Source organism: Saccopteryx leptura, chromosome 2 (genome assembly GCF_036850995.1).
Source record: "Saccopteryx leptura isolate mSacLep1 chromosome 2, mSacLep1_pri_phased_curated, whole genome shotgun sequence".
Taxonomy (NCBI): Eukaryota; Metazoa; Chordata; class Mammalia; order Chiroptera; family Emballonuridae; genus Saccopteryx; species Saccopteryx leptura.
In genome coordinates, this window is record NC_089504.1 from 278,057,756 (window position 1) to 278,081,460 (window position 23,705).

Sequence of the window (23,705 nt, forward strand, 5' to 3'; positions counted from 1 at the left end):
CAGCACAGAAGGGAGAAGCCCTCACACGTCGGCTCAGCAGCCAGAACGTGGTTCCCGGGGAGGCCCTGGAGCGCACCACCGCCTCCGTGGGCCGGAGATAACGACCTCTGGCCGCCGAGGTCCCGCATCCCCGGCAGCGTAGGTGCAGAGGGTCGGGTCGCGCGCCGCACAGACGGTGACTGATTAGTAGCTGGGCGGAGAGTGACTAGTGGTGGGTATCAAGGGGGCGCCCGCGCCCATGCCCGCAACCCGGGACCCGCGAACCCGGGGCTGGGGGGAGCCGCGGCTCTCAGTTCTGCAGGGAGCGGCTCCTCCTTTCCCGCCCCCAGAAGTGACGCGGCGGCTACGGCGTCCGGGAGGGGCCCCGAGGCGCGGGGTGGGGGGTAGGTTCGAGAGGGGCAGCGGCCGCGGCTAAGAACGCCGAGCGCGCGCCCACGGGTAGCGGCCAGACTACCGCGTGCGGGGGCGGCAGGGCGGGGCCCGAGGAGCGGCGGCGGCGGCGGCGGCGGGAGATGCGGGTGGCTGCGGACACCCAGTGGGCTGGGCTCGGCCGCCGCCGCCTTCTCCGGCTCCGCCGCGGTGGTCGCCGTGGCTGCCGCGCCGTCCCCGAGGTCCCGGTGTGAGGAGGCGGCGGGCGGAGACCAGCGTGGTGTTCGAGGCGGAGACCTGGAGGGAGCCCCACGCGCGGCGTCGGTGAGCGGCGCGCCCCGTCGGGGTCTCGCAGCCGTCGCCCCCAGAGCGGGGAGCCGGCCGGGGGGCTAGCGGCCCGACTGGACGCGGCGGGGGCTGGGCGAGGGGCTGCGGACGCTCCCTTGGGACCCGCCCCTGGGCTCTCCCGCGTGTCCCGCCCTGGCCCGCGTTCCCAGGCTGCGCGCAGGTGGACCCGGGAGCAGCCGCCCCGCTCCTTTCGCCCCTTATTTGGTCCAGCGTGTCCCTCGGGCGAAAGGTGGCGGTATTTTTGTTTGTTTTTGCTGGGGAAGGGGGGTGAAGAGGGAGCAATTTTGACTCAGTAGCGACAGGAAGTTGGAAAATGAAAGTACAGTAATTCAGTGCTTACCAAGGCCCGTGAGACTGCGGCGCTTCCTCCGAACTTTGATCTTTCTCTGTGGCACACGGTCACCCGTGTTTCTTCCTCTCCCCAAGCTCGCTATTCATCCGGTGTCAAGTTTCATTTCATTTTCTACTTCTCGCCAGCAAATCTCCTCCCCCTTGGCTTTCTGCTTCACGTGTACCTGGACCGGTAGCTTTATTCCTACGAAGATCAATTGGAATCATCTTTTGGGGGCGGAATATTAAGTGGCCTTTGTAGGAAAAAAGGGGTATTGTTGAGGAAAGTAGTCAAAAGATTGACAAACAGTTGGCGATTTCCCAGCCTATTGCCATTTGAAGTTTAGTGCATTTAAATGAAAACTCTTGAGTTTTATTCATCAGAACAGTTCGCCCATCTCTTAGGTGGCTGGGTCAGATCTATCCACTCCCTTGTGGTCTTCCACCCAGCACCCCACTGCGTGCAAAACTTGGTACTTCGATCTTTAGGGCTGCCAGTGATAATTTTTTAAAAATATATTATGATTCACCCCACCCCGCCCCAACCCTCTCCTCTTTGATTTTATTTAAACATTAAAATTGCATAAGTAAGTGGAACTGATTACATTCTTTGGGAAAGATTGTCTTCCAATTGTAAAGTAGCAGTATATTTTAATATTCTCTTAATATATGCTACTGATTATTTTTGACAACAAGGATGATTTTAATTCAAGATTAGACTTGATACTTCTTATAATTTGGTTTCTTTTAAGCAGCATGCTGAATTTTGAGAGTTTTTTGGGTCTTAGTTACTGTTTTTGAAAAGCAGTTGGAATATGGGTCACCACAGCAACTAGACTATGTGTATTATAAACATGTTTAGGGCGGAAAAGTTTTCATTTAATCGAGACTTCCTTTCCTTAGTAAGTTATTTCAACATGCTCCCTTTTTCAATTTAGCACAGGAATTAGTCGACTATCTTTGAAGTGGTAGGTAGAATCAATTAAGTTTTCACCATTTAACCCCTCAAAAATCAGATTCCTTCATTTAGATCAGGTATTTCCCTCATACTTCTACTGAAAAAAACCTTTTAAAAATGTAATTGCAGGAAACAAGATTTTCATGAGAAGGAAAATAAAGGTTCTTTTTTAATGATAAGTAGCAAGGATAAAAGTATATATTTAAAATTTTTAATTTATTCATTTTAGAGAGAGGAAAGGAGGGGAGAGAGAGAGAAAGAGAAACATCTATCTGTTCCTGTATGTGCCCTGAGTGGGGATTGAACCTGCAGCCTTTGTGTTGCTGTATGATTCTGTAACCAACCAAGCTATCGGGCCAGAGCAAAAAGTATATTTTTTGACTCTTCATTTCACCTTTGTAATAACTGTCTTCTGGAATATTTCCCCTTTAATTCTCTTTTATGGCTGAGGAAATAATTGAATTTCACATTAATAGCACACTGTTAGGAACTAAAATGAAGAGGTTCCACTTAACATTATACTCAGAGGTCCCCTAACTTTTCAGCCAAAGAATAACCTGATATCAAAATTGAATAAATAATATGTTTCTTTAAAGTACCCTGTGAAGATGTCCATTTTATGTCTGTTAGTTTTTTGCAAAAGAAAAATTTCTCCCAATGCTTCAGTCCAAAACCACAATGCTCTTTACTCAACAACCTTCTGTCCCAGACACATTGTAAGGCACTAAGGAAGCATCGTTTTCCACAGTAGTTAGGTTCTGCCTCAAGATATCAAACAGCTCAATACATGGCTCCCCTAATACCAACGGTGCACCTTTTTGTATAATAAACCCAAAGCACCGTGGAAACACCCATATTTTTGGAAACTGCCCATTTGTTTAGGATGACACTTGTGTGCTCTGTGGAGCTGTTGATGTTATTGTTTTTTTTGCATGTATAGCTTAGCTGTTATCAACTTGTAGGGCTCAAGCATTTTCTTTTTTTGTGTGTGTGTGGCAAAGACAGAGTCAGAGAGAGGGACAGATAGGGACAGACAGCAGACAGGAAGGGAGAGATGAGAAACATCAATTCTTCATTGTGGCTCCTTAGTTGTTCGATTGATTTCTCATATGTGCCTTGGGAGGGGGAGCACAGCAGACCAAGTGACCCCTTGCTCGAGCCAGTGACCTTGGACCCAAGCTGGTGGGCTTTGCTCAAACCAGATGAGCCCGTGCTCAAGCTGGTGACCTCGGGATCTTGAACCTGGGTCCTCCACATCCCAGTCTGACGCTCTATCCACTGCACCACTACCTAGTCAGGCGGGCTCATGCATTTTCTATGTGATGCTAGGAGCCTGACCAGGCTGTGGCGCAGTGGATAGAGCGTCAGACTGGGTTCAAAACCCTGAGGTCACCGGCTTGAGTGCAGGCCCACCAGCTTGAGCATGGGGTTGCTGGCCTGAGCATAGGATCATAGACATAACCCCATGGTTGCTGGCTTGAGCTCAAAGGTTGCTGGTTTGAAGCCCAAGGTCACTGGCTTGAGCAACGAGTCACTCGCTCTGCGGTAGTTGCCCCAGTCAAGGCATGTATAAGAAAGCAATCAATGAATAACTAAGGTGCTGCAACGAAGAATTGACGCTTCTCATCTTTCTCCCTTTTTGTCTCTCCTCTCTGTCTCTCTCTGTCTCTGTCACAAAAGAAAAAAACTAGGATTTGGTTTTGGGAATTTTTGCAAAAACAAACGGAATTATAAACACCAAATTTGTAATAGTCTTTACTTTTTTCTTTCCTCCTTCCTCTTCCCTTCTTCCTTTTCCTCCTTCCATCGTCATTATCATCATCACCATCATCATCAAATTCATACATTCATGCCCCAACTTCTGTTAAGGATTCTTTTTTTTTTTTTGCAGCAGAGACAGAGAGAGTCAGATAGGGACAGACAGGAAGGGAGAGAGATGGGAAGTATCAATTCTTTGTTGCGGCTCCTTAGTCTCCTTAGTTGTTCATTGATTGCTTTCCCATATGTACCTTGACCGTGGGCTACAGCAGACTGAGTGACTCCTTGCTCAAGCCAGCAACCTTGGGCTCAAGCTGGTGAGCCTTGCTCAACCCAGATGAGCCCGTGCTCAAGATGGCGACCTCGGGGTCTCGAACCTGGGTCCTCCACGCGCCACCACCTGGTCAGGCATAAAGGATTTTTTATATGAAGGTGGTATCTGGAATTGTGGATACTGAGTTCTTTGGCTAAGCTAGAATTTACTAGGGAGTAGTTTTAACAGTTTTAGACTAACAATTGTTTAAATGGGAAACACATGTAGTTAAAAAGTAACTTCCCATGACAGGCATTAGAAGAAGAAAGGCCTCTCTGGTAAACTCAGAGAAATGACAGGCAGCCCCCTGCCCTGCAATGCTTGATGGATATAATATAAACCACTGTTTTAACCCAGTTTATTTATTTATTTTAGAGGAGACAGAGAGAGAGAGAGAGAGAAAGGGGGGGAGGAGCGGGAAGCATCTACTCATTAGCAGTTGCTTCTCATGTGATTTGACTAAGCAAGTCCAGCACTTCAAACCTGCGACCTCAGCATTCAGGTCAACGCTTTATCCACTGCACCACCACAGGTCAAGCTTAACCCAGTTTAAGTGAGGTTTTGGCAAACAATGATTTCTATAGTGGGCTTGATTATTTAGCATTAAAATAGCACCTCATAGTTTGAGGTTATTATCTCTTAGTATCTGACATACAATACTTCTTTACAAATGACCATCTGGGGACGTGAATGGCAGTGTGAATGCTTCTGTCCATCAAGGGAAGTGGTTTCCCTAATGAACAGAGTATGTGACCTGTGATGAGAGAGTTGGGTTCATGGCCTCAACTTCTCCATGAATTCTATAACTGTGGGAGGCATCTACCCCCTTCTGTTCTTTATTATTTTACCATCTCTGCTTTTGGACGACAGTACCTCTGTATAAGCAGCTTCAAAGTGACAACTCTGAGAATTATTGGAGGACATTTTGAGTGTCTCAGAAAAGTTATAGAAACCAAATATTTTCCACCTCAGTTCCTCATCTCTGTCCCTTTTGGAAGCATACGTAGGTGACTCCTATGGAACCTGTTCTCTGTGAGTTCTGTCTTGTGAGAGTTGAGCTCCTCAGGCCTAACTTTTGTCATGTATGTAGTGTTAGTTCGTTTTTAACATCTTTACTGAGGTATAATTCACCTACTTAAAATATAAAATTAAATGGTTTTAGTATAGTCACAGAGTTGTGTAACCACCACCAGAATCAAAGTTTAGAATGTTTAAGTCACCATATTGGAGGGGCTCCCCACTCTTCCCACCCATCCTCCATCCCTCAGCAGCCAGTGATCTACTTTCTGTGTCAATAGATTTGCCTATTCTGGACATTTTATATAAGTGGAATTATACAATATTTGTTCTTTTGTATCTGGCCTTTCTCACTCAGGATGTGCTCAGGGATCATCCAGGTTGTAGCATGTGTGAGTATTCATTCCTTTTTTTGGCTGGATGATATTCTACTGTATGATTGTACTACTTTTTTTTTTTTGTATTTTTCTGAAATTGGAAACGGGGAGGCAGACAGACTCCCGCATGCGCCCGACCAGGATCCACCCGGCATGCCCACCAGGGGGCGATGCTCTGCCCATCTGGGCGTTGCTCTGTTGCCACCAGGGCCATTCTAGCGCCTGAGGCAGAGGCCATGGAGCCATCCTCAGCGCCTGGGCCAACTTTGCTCCAATGGAGCCTTGGCTGTGGGAGGGGAAGAGAGAGAGAGAGAGAGGAAGGAGGTGGGAGTGGAGAAGCAGATGGGCGCTTCTCCTGTGTGCCCTGGCCAGGAATTGAACTCCGGACTCCTGCACGCCAGGCTGACGCTCTACCACTGAGCCAACCGGCCAGGGCCTGATTGTACTACATTTTGCTTGTCCAATTATCAGTTGGTGAACATTTGGGTTGTTTCTGCTTTTAGGTTATTATGAGTAATGCTGCTGTGAACATTCCTATACAAGTGTCTCTGTAGACATATATTTTCATTTCTCTTCAGTATGGAACGAGGAGTGGAATTATGGGGTCATGTGGTAGCTCTGTGTTTAGCATTTTGAAAAACCGTCAGACTTGTTTTCCAAGTGGCTGCACCATTTTGCATTCGTACCTGCTATGTGTGAAGGTTTCTCTTTACTTCCTCGGTAACACTTGTTAGTGTCTCTTTTTATTTTATTTTTTTATTTATTGATTTTTAGAGAGAGAAGAAGGGAGAGAGAGAAAGAGAAATATTGACTTTGTTGTTTCACTCATTCATGCCGTCATTGTTTTTTTGTTTGTTTGTTTTTAACAGAGACAGAGAGAGAGTCAGAGAGAGGGATAGATAGGGACAGACAGACAGGAATAGAGAGAGATGAGAAGCATCAATCATCAGTTTTTTGTTGCAACACCTTGGTTGTTCATTGATTGCTTTCTCATATGTGCCTTGGCTGTGGGCCTTCAGCAGACTGAGTAACCCCTTGCTCGAGCCAGCGACCTTGGGTCCAAGCTGGTGAGCTTTGCTCAAACCAGATGAGCCCGCGCTCAAGCTGGCGACCTCGGGGTCTCGAACCTGGATACTCTGTGCATCCCAGTCCCAGGCTCTATCCAGTGCGCCACCGCCTGGTCAGGCCGTCATTGGTTTTTTGTATGTTCCTTGACCAGGGGTCAAACCCGGTACCTCAGCATGTCAGGGTGATGCTCCAACCAACTGAACTACCTGGCCAGGGCCTGTCTGCTTTTTGAATTATAGCCATTCTAGCAGATGTGAAGTGGTATTTGGGATGGTTTTCATTTTCATTTCCCTAATAACTAATGATGTTGAGCATCTTTTCATGTGCTGATTGGTCATTTGTATATCTTTGGAGAAATGTCTTTTCAAATCATTTGCCTATTTTCTGTTCGTTTGGTTTTATTAATTGTAAGAGTTCTTTATAATTTTTTGGCTACAAGTCCCTATGATTTGAAAATATGTTTTCCCAGTCTACAGATTGTTTCTTACTTGATGGTAATGTTTGCAGCACAGAAGTTTTAAATTTGAGGTAGTCCAATTTACCTGTGTTTATAGTATTTTAATGGATTGATTTGTTTTCAAGTCCTATCCTGATCCATTGAGATCTCATATCTAGATTTTAAAAAGAGAAGGTTTTTTGTTTTTATGTGAGTATAGTTCAGTTATAGGCTTCATAGGATACGTGCTTATATATAATATTTGGCCAGAGTTTCGGCCCTAAAGAAATCTTCCTGTTAAAACAAGTGTCTTGAAATTTTATGAGGAAAATAAGTTTGTGGGGCCATTTCCCTGTTGCTCCATTGCCTAAACCAATGGTTATCAACTGGGATGAGTTTGCTCATGGGAGAACATTTGGTGGAGTCGGTAGAGATTTTTGACTGGGCAGGAAGTGCGACAGGCATCTAGTGGATAGAGGACAGGGATGCTGTTGTACAATGCACAGGACAGCTTCCAGGAACAAAGGATTATCTGGCCCAAATTATCAATAACTGGGAAACTCTGGTAAATAGGAAGAGCCTAAAACTTGGGATATGGAAGGATTTTTCAGCTCATGTCTTGATTATCAAATGTAGATTGCTAATCAAATAAAAGGTGGATCTATGCAGATGGAATCCCTGTGGACAGAATGGTAACAGAACTTGAAATTAAATCAGGGAACATTTTGCCAAAATCAGTGCTGCCAACTTATATGCAAATTATATAAATGATAATGGAAACTATTTGAAGGAGAAACACCAGTGGAGCAAAAGTAGATTATTTTGTATAACCCCAGGCCACACTGAGACACACACATATACATCTGGCAAATAAATCAACTGGGTTGATTAAATAGATGCTGAAATGGTCTCCTCAGAGAATATAGCAATCATCAGACTACTCCTGAGGTTTATGGAACAAGCTTTATTTCCCAGCAAGACATTTTTAATTAAAAATTAAAAATATTTAAAAAAATTTTTAAAGATTTTATTTATTGATTTTACAGAGAGGGGGAGCCAGAAATACCAACTTATAGTTGCTTCACCTAAGTCATTCACTGATTGCCTGTCGTATGTGCCTTGATCTGGCAAGCCTAGGGTTTTGAACTGGCAACCTCAGTATTCCAGGTCAGTGCTTTATACACTGTGCCACCTTGGGCCAGGCACTTTCTAAAAATTTTTAAATTTTTTATATTCATTGATTTTAGAGATGAGGAAAGGAGAGAGAGAGAAACAGAAACATTGATTTGTTGTTTTACCTATTTTTGCATTCATTGGTTGATTCTTGTATGTACCCAGACTCAGGATCAAACCCATAACCTTGGAATGTTGGGAGGATGCTCTAACCAACTGAGCTACCTGGCCAGGATGCCAGCAAGACTTTTCTTTTAGCAATATGGCATGCTTGAGAGTTTGGACTCTGGATTTGGTTGCCTGTGTTTAAATCTCAGCTCCACTATTTACTTGTGTGGCCTTATTTAACTCTTTTGTGAATTAGTTTTTTCATATATAAAATGAGGCTGCAATAGTATCTGTTGGGATGAAAAGAAGTTGCACATTTAGAGCACTTCACACGGTGCCTGACATAGAGTGTTCTGGAACTGTCGGCTGTTAATATTGTGTCTGTTATCTCTGCGCCTCTTTCAGCTCATTGCTATGGACAGTGCTATCACCCTGTGGCAGTTCCTCCTTCAGCTCCTACAGGAGCCTCAGAACAAGCACATGATCTGCTGGACCTCTGACAATGGGGAGTTCAAGCTTTTGCAGGCAGAAGAGGTGGCTCGGCTCTGGGGGATTCGAAAGAACAAGCCTAATATGAATTACGACAAACTCAGCCGGGCCCTCCGATACTATTATGTAAAGGTAATATACATCCACTTCAGAACAAGAGGTGTTCCTTCTCTTCTGTTGAGTTTATAGGTACTAATATCCTGGTTTATTTATTTATTTATTTATTTATTTAATTGTGGTATAATTGAAATATAACAGTTTCAGGTGTATGATATTATCATTCAGTATTTGTTTTCATTGTGATCACTGTCTTGGTTTATTTTAATCCAATATATTTTATAACTTTAGCAGTTTGGAATTAGAATGAAAGATGGAATTGTTCCAGTTGTATTTCTGCAAACTCTTATTCAGTACCCTACTCCCATTACACGTATTTTATTCCAAATTGCAGTTGTCTTTAAAGAAAAAGTAAGTATAGGGTTGGAATAAGGAAAAGGAAATTTGAGATTCTTGAGAATAAATATTCTTGTATATTTCATGATTTACTTTAAAAATTGTCATATAGCCTGACCAGGTGGTGGTGCAGTGGATAGAGCGTCGGACTGGGACGCAGAGGACCCAAGTTCGAGACCCCGAGGTCGCCAGCTTGAGCGCGGGCTTATCTGGTTTGAGCAAAGCTCACCAGCTTGGACCCAAGGTCGCTGGCTCGAGCAAGGGGTTACTTGGTCTGCTGTAGCCGCCCCCCCCCCAGTCAAAGCACGTATGGGAAAGCAATCAATGAACAACTAAGGTGCCGCAACAAAGAATTGATGCTTCTCATCTCTCTCCGTTCCTGTCTGTCTGTCCCTATCTCTCTCTCTCTCTGACTTTGTCTCTGTCACCAAAAAGAAAAATTGTCATATATACTTGTTTTTTTAGCTTTACTTAATTTTTACTTTTTTGTTTATTCCAGAGAATACAAATTAATACCCTAAGGCTTAGCTGTTAATACATGGAATTGATTTCTTAAGTTAAAAATTTAAAATTTTTAAACTGGCCTGTTGGCTCAGGGGTAGAGCATTGGCCCAGCATATGGAAGTCCCAGGTTTTATTTTCAGCCAGGGCACACAAGAGAAGCATCCATTTGTTTCTCCACCCTTCCCCCTCTCCTTCCTCTCTCTCTCTTTCTCTTCCCTTTCCGCAGCCAAGGCTCTATTGGAGCAAAGTTGGCCTGGGCACTGAGGGTGGCTCCATGTCCTCTGCCTCAGGTGCTACAATGGCTCTGGTTGCAACAGAGCAACGCCCTTGATGGACAGATTATCGCCCCCTGGTGGGCATGCTGGGTGGATCCCGGTCGGGCGCATGCGGGAGTTGTCTCTCTGCCTCCCTGCTTCTCACTTCAGAAAAATACAAAATTTTTAAATTTCTCATAATTTTGAATATACTTTGGGCACCGACATAAAATAAATGGCTTGAATGGCTAGCACTGGAGGGAGAAGCTGAGGTCTTAATTTCTTTCGCCTGTAAGTGGTTGATCTTCTCAGCTTTGATGTATGGAGGTGGGAGGTAAGCAACAGCTGGAAGTTTTGAAGGAAGTAGGAACCTTAGTAGAAGTAATGTGTTAAATTCCTCTTTGCTTACCTAGCGTGTGTATGGCTTGTACCGTTGGAATGATTTTAGTTTTCAGGTCAGCAATTTCTGACTTAATACAGATATTTGGTTGAGAGTGTTAAGCAATTAAAATCTTTCAGCTTTTATGTAAGATATTCTAGTTGTTAAGACATTTAAGTGTTCTTAACTTATGTTCCACAATAGCAGGATCTGTGTTGAGGATGGCTAAATAATTTAGATGCTTTTAGATGATTTTGAAGCTTTTAAGTACACTGCTTGTCAAGTAGAGAATGTCATTAGGTCAGCTTCTTCATGAGCTATGGGAGGTAAGATTATAAGAAAATATAAGAATTTTATTATAAGAAAATATAAGTTTATTTTTTTAAAAATGTTTATTTTATTTACAGAATATCATTAAAAAAGTGAATGGGCAGAAGTTTGTGTACAAGTTTGTCTCTTACCCAGAGATACTGAACATGGATCCCATGAAGGTGGGCAGGGTCGAAGGAGACTGGGAAGCCTGGAGCTTCAGTGAGGCCGGCGGCAGCAGAGAGGCGGAGAGCGGAGGGAAGGAGAAGCCCCCTCAGCCGGGCACCAAGACCTCGAGCCGCAATGACTACATACACTCCGGCTTATATTCTTCCTTTACTCTCAACTCTCTGAACTCCAAGAGGAAGCTTCTCAAATCAATAAAGATTGAGAATCCGGCTGAGAAATTGACAGAGAAAAAATCTCAGGAGCCAACACCATCGGTCATTAAATTTGTAACAACACCTTCCAAAAAGCCACCAGTTGAACCCATTGCTGCCACCATTTCAACCAGCTCAAGTATTTCTCCATCTTCGGAAGAAACTATCCAAGCGCTGGAGACTTTGGCCTCCCCCAGACTGCCTTCTGTGGAGGCCCCCACCTCTGCCTCCGGCATGGCTCCCGCTTTTCCCAGCCCACCTGCTCCGTCCGTGTCCCCTTCCTTTCAGGAGCCTCCAGGGACGCCCTCCCCACCGCCGAGTTCCAACCCAGACATCGACACAGACATCGATTCTGTGGCTTCTCAGCCCATGGAGCTGCCAGAGAACTTGTCGCTGGAGCCTAAAGACCAGGACTTGGTTTTGCCAGAAAAGGACAAAACAAACAATTCATCAAGATCCAAGAAACCCAAAGGCTTGGAGCTGGCGCCCATCCTGGTGATCACGGGCAGCGACCCGAGCCCGCTGGGGATGCTGAGCCCGTCCCTCCCCACGGCCTCTCTCACGCCAGCTCTGTTCTCGCAGGTACCTCGCTGTCTCCTTAGTGCCACTGTTGTTTGCCTTCACTCGCCTTTTTAAACAAATCCAGATTTATAACCTCAAGTTTTTGTTCTGCTGTTTAGGGTTGTCTTAGAAAGATTTGTGTATGACCCTCTGAAAGTAACCCAATTCCTCACCTCAATTAGGATGGCAAAAATAGAAAGTTTGGAGCACTGTGTTAAAAAAATTCATTGTTTTATAAATAATTATTTTGGTTTTCCACTTTATTCTAAAGAAAATAAGTATTTTTTTCTCTCTGTTTTATAAAACTGGTTGCTATCTTACTTAAAAAATTAAACAGGGGTAATCTCAAGTTAGAAAAACAATTGATCCAGCCTTGGCCAGGTGATTCAGTGGATAGAGCACTATCCCGGTGCACCAGAGTCACAGGTTCGATCCTTAGGGCACATCTGAGAAGCAACTGAGTGCACAACTAAGTGAAACACCAAGTCAATGCTTCTCTCTCTCTCCCTCCCCGCTCCTTCCTCTCCGTCTCTGTCAAATAATGAAAAGTATATGTATATTTTTTTAAAGTGAGAGGAGGGAGATAGAGAGACTCCTGCATGCACGCCAACAGGGATCCACCTGGTCTGGGAGCATCCCCAGTCTGGGGCCGATGCTTGAATCAGCTGAGCTATCCTCAGCACCCAGACCCGACGCTTGAACCAGTTGAGCCACTGGCTGTGAGAGGGAAAGAGAGAGAGAAGAGGGAGAGAGAGGGGAAGAGAAGCAGATGATCACTCCTCATGTGTGCCCTGACCAGAGATCAAACCTGGGATGTCTGCACGCAGGGCTGACACTATCCACTGAGCCAGCCAGGGCCTTAATGAAAACTTTTTTAAAAAAGGAAACAATTGCCTGACCAGGCGGTGGCACAGTGGATAGAGCGTTGGACTGGGATGCAGAGGACCCAGGTTCGAGACCTCGAGGTTGCCAGCTTGAGCGCAGGTTCATTGGGTTTGAGCAAAGCTCACCAACTTGGGCCCAAGGTCGCTGCCTTGGCTTAAGCAAGGGGTCACTCTGTCTGCTGTAGCCCCACGGTCAAGGCACATACGAGAAAGCAATCAGTGAACAACGAAAGTGCCACAACGAAAAAAATTAATGCTTCTCATCTCCCTTCCTGCCTGTCTGTCCCTCTCTCTGTCTCTGTCCAAAAAAAAAAAAAAAAGAAACAATTGATCCTGAGAACTTTAAGAAAAAGAAATGGTTGATGTTGAATAGCAGTTTCTAGTTACCTCAGATATCTCTTAACTTGCTTAAATATAACATTTAAATGGATGGATTACTCATAGACCTTCTCATTATTGAGGAAAAAAATATGTTTGTGACTCAGTTATCCATTCTTTTTCCAGTACTGAATTCAGACTTGTTTTTCTATTTGGGAATGACCCTACAAAGGTCAGGTTAGAAAATATTTTTACCTTGATATATTTATTTATTTATTTATATTTTATTTTAAGACTTTATTCATTTTAAAGAGGAGAGACAGAAGGGGAGAGGAGCAGGAAGCATCAACTCCCATATGTGCCTTGACCAGGCAAGCCCAGGGTTTCGAACTGGTGACCTCAGCGTTCCAGGTCGAGGCTTGATCCACTGAGCCACCGCTGGTCAGGCACTGCCCTTAATCTTTCTTAAGTTGTAACTAGTTTCTGAGTTTTTTCCTCATGATAAAATTTCAGACTTGGAGAGAGTTTGAGTGGAGAGTGGGACGGTATTTGGGTTCAGGGCTACTTTTGTATTATTATTTTATACAAAGGTAAAACATAATGCTGACGTGTCACTCAGTGACTGTTTTTGCTGTGTGTATTGCAGACGCCCATACTGCTGACTCCGAGCCCCTTGCTGTCCAGCATCCACTTCTGGAGCACCCTCAGCCCTGTCGCTCCCCTCAGTCCAGCCAGACTGCCAGGTGCTAACACCCTTTTCCAGGTAAATGACGTGGCGGCCTGTCTCTTGCACGGGGACATGGTAAATGAGGAAAGTCAGGCAAGCCGTATCCCACTCTTCAGTGTAAGCATTATAAAACTTCTTTTAAGAATACTGTTTAGTTTGTTTTTGAATTTCTAAGTGTTAATTTGCTAGCCAGCAAATAGCTCAGATAAATAGTGACAGCAAAGTTTCCTTTTCATTGTTGACCACTACATACATTTGAGTTAGACCAAGAACTGTTCAATACTGTAGTAGATTTTAAACCCACCCATTTATTTTGTCATTTTAAACTGTAAAGATCCTCTTTTATTAGGAAAAAATGTACGTATAATATACATACATATATTAAAACACATATATACATATATGTTTTGGGGGGATTTCTGCACATAGGTTTAACTGAGGATTAAAAAAATAGAGAAACTCTTGAAAGTAGTATATCAGATATTCCCATTCCTCCTTCAGGATTTATATTTATCAACATTTAAATATATATTTTGAAAAATGAATTTTGTATTATCTTTCAACCAAAGTCTTACAGCTTTTAACTATTATTTTTCCAAAAACATCTAGATCTTTTTTTTTTTTTTTTTTTTTCTTTTCTTTTTTTGTATTTTTCTGAAGCTGGAAACGGGAAGAGACAGTCAGACAGACTCCCGCATGCGCCCGACCGGATCCACCCGGCACGCCCACCAGGGGCGACGCTCTGCCCACCAGGGGGCGATGCTCTGCCCCTCCGGGGCGTCGCTCTGCCGTGACCAGAGCCACTCTAGCGCCTGGGGCAGAGGCCAAGGAGCCATCCCCAGCGCCCGGGCCATCTTTGCTCCAATGGAGTCTTGGCTGCGGGAGGGGAAGAGAGAGACAGAGAGGAAGGAGGGGGGGTGGAGAAGCAAATGGGCGCTTCTCCTATGTGCCCTGGCCAGGAATCGAACCCAGGTCCCCCGCATGCCAGGCCGACGCTCTACCGCTGAGCCAACCGGCCAGGGCCAACATCTAGATCTTTTTAACTTGTAGGTTTTTTTATGGTTGATTCATTCACTTATTCAGGGGTGACTCCCTGAAAAGTTTTCTTAGAGTTTTGTAATTTTCATTTGTTCTTTTGGAACAAATGCATTTTTTGACAAAAAGTTCTAAATTACTGAATAGGAAGTGTTAAGAATTTTCCTTGTTCCATTTTTCTTTGCCTCTCGCAAGCCAGAGCCTGAGCTGTAGAGTGACCTGAGACCTTAGCGAGGTCGTGGTGCTCAGGGAGCTTCAGCCTGGACTCTCCCTATGGCATTGGTCTCAGAATAAGTGATGGGGAAGCCTTTTCTAGGATGAGCGCCCTGTAACTCTTTGTACCAGTTATAAATAGAGTTAATATTGGCTGTCTGTTGCTAGACCTCTTTGACAGCCTGTGATCTGCTTTATATTGAATATACTCTGTAGTGCATGTTGTCATTTACTGGACTTTCTAAAACCTTCATCTGAAGTTCACTACAATCCTGAGTATTTGTATCTAGGGTCTGAGGGAAGGTGTAGGTTTGTGCTTCACATTCATCAAGGAAGGCTGGAGAGTATTAATATCTAACATTCTCTTCATTAAAGTTTTTGTTATGACATCATGGTAAAAGTTACCACCTCTGAGCCACTGCTGGTCACTGTCATGTTCTGCCTCAGGAAACGTAGAAGGGAGAGAAAGTGAATGTTGGGGTTGAGTAAAAGGATGATAATGTATTTTATCTTCTTTCACAGTTTCCTTCTGTTCTGAACAGTCATGGGCCGTTCACTCTGTCTGGCCTGGATGGACCTTCCACCCCTGGCCCATTTTCCCCAGATCTACAGAAAACATAACCTATGCACCTGCAGAATGGGAGAACCAAGGAGAAACAGACTCAACATGATTACATTTGAAGTGAGCAATGGCTGGTTCCACCATGCTGATAATAGACTGTTGTGATTTTTGCCATTCTCATTGAAATTCCCTTTTAGGATTCCCTTTCCATAATACTCAATCAGACTGTGTTTAAAAATGCCTTAATTGGAGTCAAAACTCCACCTCCCTCTTTTTCTTTCTTTTTCTGAAAAATATTTTGAGCTTTTATTAAAGAAATTTTTGGTGAGGTTTAGTGACTAGCTGTGCTTTGCAAGAGCAAATAGGAACAAAGTTACTACTTCTGCCTTATTGAGACCCTTTGAACCAAAAGGAAAAATCACACTTTGAGTATATTATTTAAAGAAATATTAGTTAAATGAAATTGGCCGTATCTCTGAGACTAAGTACACTCTGTTGAATACTGGTAACTAAGAGTGAGCTGCGCATATGCAGTGGAGGAAAAGGAATCATGTCTGTTCACACAAAGACTGGAGCAGTGCTGTTGGTTCTGTTTTGCTGTGTACTCTAACATATCTGAAGCACCTCCGCAAAAAGGCATCTTATTTACATTTATTCAGGGTGGATCTCAGCCACATGTGTCATCTTGTCTGAACCTGTCCACAGAGCACGGAGCTAGTCTGTTTCAGCATGGGGATATTTTTAAGCCTGGGGTTTAAGACAGTGTTTGGAACAGCCAGTGAGAATATGGGACCCCATGTCTAGCACAGAAATGTCAGCTGCTCTCCGGGTGTTACGGTCACACACCCTTGGAAGACGGCATGGTACATGGTGGCTTGCAGGAGATGAACTGAGGTTTTGAAATTTGGAGGCATTTCAAGAGTAAGAGATTCCAGTTGAATAACTTGAAACAGGTGGGGCTTTTCCCAGTTAGAGGATACCCAGCATGAAAGACCCTTTCTCGTTTCTGTTCATTTTTACCTCGTTTTCTACTGTATGTTTATCTGCTTTTATATTTGTCTGTAAGAGGCCATGATAATTTTAAAGATGTAACTAGGAAGGTAAAAAGTAAAGTGGAACCACCAAATCTGTAGTGAGGTGAAGATGTACGCATTTCTTTGAATTTTTCTTTTTAAATTAGGCACAGAGTTTATTTGGAAATGTTTGTGCATAGGGACTGGACTGTTCATATTCATAGTGAAATGCTTTGGCCTTTGTATGTATTACCTTATGGTGATCAATGCCAGGTGCAGGCAGCTTTGTTGATCCCCCAAAATGCATTGATAGCAGCATCTCAGTGGAATCTTTTGAAAATTTTGGCTTTAAAGTCCATGATTAGATATTAGGTGGCCACTCCCCTCACCACCACTGGGTCCACTTAACTAGTCTTTTAACCGTAGAAATAGTTTCTGTAAATTCGGTTGCAAGAACTAAATGGGATGAGGGAGTAAAGACTTCAGGGCTCAAATGACACTGATTCAAAAACCCAGCATCTTCCAGATGTATAATACTTTAAATGGGTTTATATACAGTGTGGAGAAACTCTCATGGAGGACTTCTATGCTAGTTCAGTGGCAGTGGAGGGGCAATATTCAGGGAGCTGCCTTTGAGTGTGTAGTATTGGAGACTCGTCACTGCTTCATCGGTGGCTCTCCGCGGAAAGATCTGTTCCCAAGATGTGCAATAGCAGTGCTGAAAGGTGACCGTGCTCAGTAGTCACGTGGAACAGACTTACTGGACTTTCCCCCATATTGAATCATTTAGTTTGCATGCCTATTTGAAATTAGACCTTTCAGCTGCACTTTGGAATAGTTTTATTAGGTTAACATTTTATACATTAAATAAGTAAATATTGATGGATTGACTTAACTAGATATTTAAAATTTTGAAAGCACAAAAATTATTTTATCTTTTGGAATAAAAGGAGAAAAGCCATTGTTTTTTTTTCCCAGATAATTAATAATTAACTGTCTCAGTACAGGGGAGCCTGGGAAGCAAGGACACCATTAAAACAGAGTCAAAGCAACTTCCTAGGAATGAGTTTTAGTGGGTCCTCTGTCTATAAACCTGTCTGGAAAGCCTCTGAGAGGTGTGGGCCTTAGGAGGCTGATGATGATCTGGCTTTGTCTTTGAGATCAATTAATCTGGGGAAGCCTGTGTGTGTGTGCATTTGTGTGTGTGTGTGTGTCCTTTTTTAAATGAAAGTTTACAACCTTTGCTCAAGTGTATGAGGCAGACCGTTCTATTTGTAAACTACCTCCTTCCTGGAAAAGTCTCAGCTTCATATTTCTTTTGAACGTTCACAGAATTCTTAGCATCCAAAGGTGGCATGCCACTTCAGGTCAGTCTTCACTGGAGACACTTGTATTTGGTAGCTGTAGCTGGTATCCATCACTAGTCACTTTGCCAGGATGAATGCTGGTGGGCAAAAGTAGCCTAACTTAACATTGGGGAGCAGGTTGAATGAGTTTTTGAGACATCTACTGTGATTATCTTAACTTTCCATCTGCTCCGGTCTGTATCTATTCGACTGTATGCTGGAAAATGTTTCACTAGCAGGCTCTCTGAAGGGGAAAAGAGCTCTTATATGGTAGCCTCTGCTGATTTCCACGATGTGAGTTACTCCCCGTGTGGCTGACTTTAAGCCACATCACAGCCGTACCCTTAGCCAGCGACCCCCTGCATTTTTCCATCCTGGAATGGGTTTTCACATAATTTCTAAAACATATTTTTGTTCATGTGTTGATTTTTACAAATACAAAATTAAGACAATATTTCTGACTTTAGTAATCTTTTTTTTCCATAGTTTGTCACAGTGCTTTTGTGATGTTAGATTCCTCATGGGATATTTCGTGTGTTCAAACAAAGGTGAAAAATGTCCATTGATTTTTAAAAATGTGTACATGATGGAATAATCCAGAAACCCTTAAAAGGTCAACCATAGCTTCTTAGAGTTAAAATATAGGTTTAAATTTTCCACTTTTTATGGTTAAAAAATAGGTGTTATTTTTTTTCTTCAAATTTTGATGGAGAAAGTAAGCCCATAAGCCTATAGTAAAAGAGTACTGCATATTTTTTTTAACTGGAAGAATTTCTTGAAGATTTACATACTATATTAGAGATCAAAAAGGCAGGACTGACTGTTGAATCTATTAACCAGCATGACTTCTAGTGTTCTCCATACTGTGTGTCAATGAGGCTTAAAGGGGGAAAGCCATCAGAGGCGTGGAGTCTGGAGCTCTTGACAGTGTCACTTCAGTTCCATTCACACCCGGTGGTGCGTGATGTGCAGTCTAATGACATCATTTCATCCAGATCTCAGAGTTTGTGTTATGATGCTAAGTTCTAAAAGGCAGTTTTGTATGTTTCTGGTGAATTTAAGCACATTAGAGATACTGATTGGCATTTCAAAAAGCAGTCTCCAGCCTGACCAGGTGGTGGCGCAGTGGATAGAGCATCGGACTGGGATGCGGAGGACCCAGGTTCGAGACCTTGAGGTCACCAGCTTGAGCGCGGGCTCATCTGCTTTGAGCAAAGCTCACCAGCTTGGACCCAAGGTCGCTGGCTTGAGCAAGGGGTAAATCGGTCTGCTGTAGCCACACAGTCAAGGCACATATGAGAAAGCAATCATTGAACAACTAAAGTGCCACAACAAAAAACTGATGATTGATGCTTCTCATTTCTCTCCGTTCCTATCTGTCCGTCTCTATCTATCCCTCTCTCTGACTCTCTCTCTGTCAATGAAAAAAAAACAGTTTCCAATCCTTTTCAATACACACTTTGATTGGTAAGAGTTTTTGAACACAAAAATCTCCTTTTGCAAATTTATATGTATATGTGCTGTTATACACCACTATACTAAAGTAATATGTCATTATAAGATATACACAAAACTAGAAATAGGACAGTTTGAACAGTAAATCTTCAGTAGAAGTTCTAATATCCCTTCCTGCACCCAGTGGGTTGTCTGGCAGTATATGCACGCTAAAGACCACTGACTCAGGATATTGCTTCTCAGTCTGATCTTGAAAAAACAATGTGGATGCTTTTGTGTGATGTATGGAAACATCCTTTACATATTTGGTTTGATTTTCATGTCACATCTCTAGTAGAGATTTTGTATTTCAGGATAGCTTGTCATCAGCTTTCTGAAATTTTATATTCTTTTCATAAGTTACCCAGTAACCCATTGCCACGTTTTCCAGAGCTTCCTGCATGCTATTTTGGACAGCCTGTTGTCTCCGCTTTGTATTAGGTATGACTCAATAATGCTCGATAGTGTACTTTTATTTTACTAGTCTGCTTACAACTTTTTTTGGCCTTATTAGTATTATATTTTACCAAGAAATCCAGAATTATTTCAAGTTGTTTTATGTTAAAATACATAACCTCCATTTTATTGCTGCATTCGTGTGGGTTTTTTTTCTCTCTTTATTTGTAACATTTCAGCATCTGAAGAAATACTTTTCTTGATGGGTCTGTTCTGTGTATCACTTCATTTACCATAGATATTTTATCTATCCATGCCAGAAACTTAGAACCGTTCTGAGGGCCCGTTCATGGCTGTTTAGTAAACAAGTATGGAGACAAGTGCAGGTCTCTGTGCGCAAACCTGGGGCTCTGAAGAATGACCAAACCAACAGGAAAGGTAGGAAGACTCATGACGTGTGCAGTCTGCTATCTGAGGCTGTGACTGAATATATTATTTCTAAAAAGGAATCGAGAAGTTAATTGTCTAAGCTACGGCAGTGAAGTGGGGGTAAACCATAGTTGTATTTCTTTAGCAGACACTCTGACCAGAGAATGGGTTCTATGGAAAGTATTTTGTTAGTTACCTTCTTGGTTTTGGTCCAGCAAGTAAATGTTTTGTTATTGTTTTTAATGCCGCTGGCGTAGCCTGAGACAAGGTGCTCTGTTATTCCTCTTAGGTCATCAGAATTCTGCTTACTGAAGTCAGTGTTTTAATCTTAGAATTTAGAAATCTTGTGGGTGGTAGTGTGTTGAGCAAGAAAAGGAGGCGGTTTGATTTCATTTCTCATACTTGGTGGAACCTGTTAGTATAAAAGTCATGTTTTGACCTGTAAACAGAGAGATCTGAAAGGTGAGTTGTTGCTGTAGTATAAATGTTCCATTTGAAGCTGGCGGTTCCTTCAAGCTTCTTTTCTGAAGAAAAAAACCCAGCAATTGTTTGACAGCCTGCCAGAATATAGCAATTTCGAGGGCACTGCCATTCATGCTTAGCCATTGTGAAAGATGGGAGTGCAGAGCAGTTCAAGGAAGAGGGGAAATGTTGGTTTTAAACTTTCTATAGAAACCAGGAAGTTCAAGCTGTTGTTAACATCGTTTAAAATGAAACCCTTAAGAAAATTCATGAGGGGTACAATCAAACACAGTAAATCTCTTGAGCTCTAGTCTTTTCATTATAATATACATCAGGAAATTTTATGAGGTTTAAAATACTATTTTTAAATAATTAAGAGACTAGAGCATTTTTCCCAAGTATCCTGATTTATTGGCTGAGTGTGTGCATACGAACGTGTGTGTGTGTGTGTGTGTGTGTGTAAATAAATATGTTTTTTCAGAGGGAATATATATTATTCATCCTCTAGGATGGCTCCTAGGGTATTTTATACTAAAACTTAAAAAATTGGGTGCACTTTGCAATTGCCACTTTTAAAAAATTAATACCTTGCACATTTCAGTTTTTTAAAATGCATAGAATCATAGGCTTTAAAGACTAATTGCTTGCCAACATGTTAGAACTACAGTGCTATATGTGACACATGCTAAACAAAGTTGTCTTCAACTGTTTTCAGGTTCATGTATTACTGAACAGATAAGGATGTTCGTCCTTAAAATTTCTAGATTTACTTTTGCTTTTGTGTAAACCCCTTATTGCTCTGGGTTCTAAGTTACTCAGTGGGGAGGGTTACACTAGAAGTAGTATTTCTGAAGTACTGATCTGACCATGGACTGGTAGAATAGTGGAGGAATTCTGGCATTGTAGCTTACTTTGTCCTCTGAGACTGTACATAATAAGTATTAGCAGAAACCTCAGATATCTTGGGCTGAATGTTCTCAACTTTGCCTTGTTTTCCATCTCATAAAGGCCCATTCTGGTTCTTGTCCCTTCTAAGGATTCTGAGCCATGCTATGACAGGCCTGGGATCTCCTGGATGGGGGTGTGGGATGGGGGTGTCCTGTGGCTGGGCCAGAGTTCTAGCCGGTGAAGTCATTCAAGTATCCCTGGAGTTCAGGGATGGGAATGCCACATATTGGTATTAAATCACTTGACACTTTTTTGGGGGCACCATCATTAGCACTGTTTTGTTTTTAATAACTGGAAGCACTTAATGATTATTTTGTTTAATTTTAGTTTATGGATATTGAGGGTCAGGGAAGTAAGGTTTATTTCTCATTTATGTTTTCTGGAACTTAAGACCATTTGGAGAAGGGGTAAATGGATTACCTAATGAGCCGTTCCGGGCTCTGTACAGTGTGCTTTTTTGCCTAGAATTTTTAAAAAATAATTTACAAGCTTTTAATATTCTGCTTCATAGAAATGTGTGACTTTTAATGATTTGCAGTTGATGGATTATACTCAATGTTGTAAACTATCCCATTTTAAGTTTCTCTTCTGTGTAATCATTGTTGTCTGTTAAGGGGACACAGTTCCTTTTAAGATGTTTCATTTTTTTTTTTTTGAGGGCAGTCATACCAATGGCCTTTGTATGTACATTTTATTCATTGCCTATGTGATAAAGTAGCATATTTAATGAATATCCCTGCTGAGTGTCTGTAGAAATCAATACAATTAACTTCTGATTACTTGAGGACTATTTACTCAGCTTGGCCACTCGGTCTTCTCTGAGTGCCAGATCTGTTTCTTCACGTTCACCATTTAGCAGTTTCATTTATGTTTGTGGGTAGGGAAAATTATATATGAAACTCAGCCTAGTCATTGTGCTACTGGTTAGCTTTGGTTTGAGGCAATACAATTTTTGGCTAAAAGTAGTTTTTTACAATTATGCTCTTTATTCACCAAATAATCAAGTAAGTTAAAAATAAAAAGTGTGTATCTCTTTGTATTTTGCAGAACAAACGATTTTTTTTTTAATGAGCGCTCTCAGGTCTTCAAGTGTGGACATCATTTGAAAATTAAATGATGTTAAAGAATCAACCTTTTGTTTTTATCCATTCAATCTATTTTTCAGAAGAAAAGTCTGCTGTGGTGTTGACACAGATTTTTTTTCATGTCAGTGTCTGAGTTTTAGGATACTGGTAATAGGAACTTGTCAGGGGACTTTTCTTAGACCTAGATCAACTCATCTGGGAAGACTGTTACTTCATTTTTTATTCCCGCCCTCTTGTTTACTTCATTGAAATCTGTCTCTCATAATATCCAGCATCCACCGCTTTTGTATAAATAGGATACTTAAAATATAAAATGCAAGTGCATACCTACCCAAAGGAAAGAATAACTGTTAAAGTGTCATTAGTAACTTGTCTTAACTTCAGTGTAATTTACATTAGGAAGACTTTCCAAGTATTAAAATCACTTTGTTTTTCCTTTAAAAAAGCAATTAAAATGATGGTAACTGCTAACATTTATTAAAATTACATTAATCTTGATGTAATTGAGAGAAACTGCCATCTCTTCTAGCTAAGCAGTCTGACTTAACTACCTTTTGGGATATAAAAGGATGTTGTTTCAAGGTTGATTAGGACGATTGTAGCTAGAGTCTTGTGTTCTATTTATTTGCAACGAAGAAACTTGATGCCAGGTTTAGGTAGGTGAGAGTGAGGATGTGCGCGCATCTTGAGGTCTTTATAATATACGCTGCTTTTCAAAGAAAAAAGGTGTAGTTGATAACTCAGTGCATCTTCAGACATGGTAAGGGTTGCTCTGAATAACTAATCAGGTGATTATTTTTTCTACCGCTTCAGGTTTTATGCAAAAATTTTATTCTGTAATGGTGATATGCCATCCTTATTAGAAGGATGATACATTTAAAAAAAAACTTTTATATGAGAACTGACAGGAATTTGGTTTGTAAAATGGCAAGCTGGTTTTAAGCACTATAGCAAATTTACTAAAGTCCAAAATTATATAGATATGTCGATAGATATATGTGCAACTAGATATGGACAATTGTATTTTTTTAAATAAATATTTTTAACAACATGACTTTCAGAATCGACTGTTCATTTCCCTCCTCCAACATCTCTCGAGGCAGTCCCCGGTATTGCGTTTCATCCCTGCTAATGCGGGCAAGGAAAGAGTTCCGGTTCCCCAGTGGTTATCATTATAAAACCTGGCCCTTATCTATTTGATGTGTATCT

The 23,705-nt window shown here is 42.1% G+C and overlaps 1 protein-coding gene across 2 annotated transcripts; it reads left to right on the forward strand.

The window, feature by feature from the left end:
• Nucleotides 1-374: 374 nt before the first annotated feature.
• ELK4 (ETS transcription factor ELK4) lies at nucleotides 375-23,547 on the forward strand. 2 transcript variants are annotated; one of them, XR_010748778.1, is made up of 6 exons: nucleotides 375-693; nucleotides 8,661-8,876; nucleotides 10,742-11,605; nucleotides 13,433-13,549; nucleotides 15,284-15,443; nucleotides 22,459-23,547. XR_010748778.1 is itself a non-coding variant. In XM_066361927.1 (5 exons), the coding sequence occupies exons 2-5, from the start codon at nucleotides 8,670-8,672 to the stop codon at nucleotides 15,380-15,382; spliced, it is 1,287 nt and encodes a 428-aa protein (XP_066218024.1). In that variant the 5' UTR covers nucleotides 375-693; nucleotides 8,661-8,669; the 3' UTR covers nucleotides 15,383-23,547. The 2 variants fall into 2 exon arrangements, 1 of the variants encoding a protein (XP_066218024.1); XM_066361927.1 differs by having other exon boundaries at nucleotides 15,284-23,547.
• The last annotated feature ends 158 nt before the right edge of the window (nucleotides 23,548-23,705 follow it).

Coding starts and splice junctions, on each gene's coding strand:
- ELK4 (XM_066361927.1), top strand. CDS start 8,670: ATGGACAGTGCTATCACCCTGTGGCAGTTCCTCCTTCAGCTCCTACAG. Junction 8,877..10,741: donor TCCGATACTATTATGTAAAG/GTAATATACATC, acceptor TTTTATTTACAG/AATATCATTAAAAAAGTGAA. Junction 11,606..13,432: donor CGCCAGCTCTGTTCTCGCAG/GTACCTCGCTGT, acceptor TGTGTATTGCAG/ACGCCCATACTGCTGACTCC.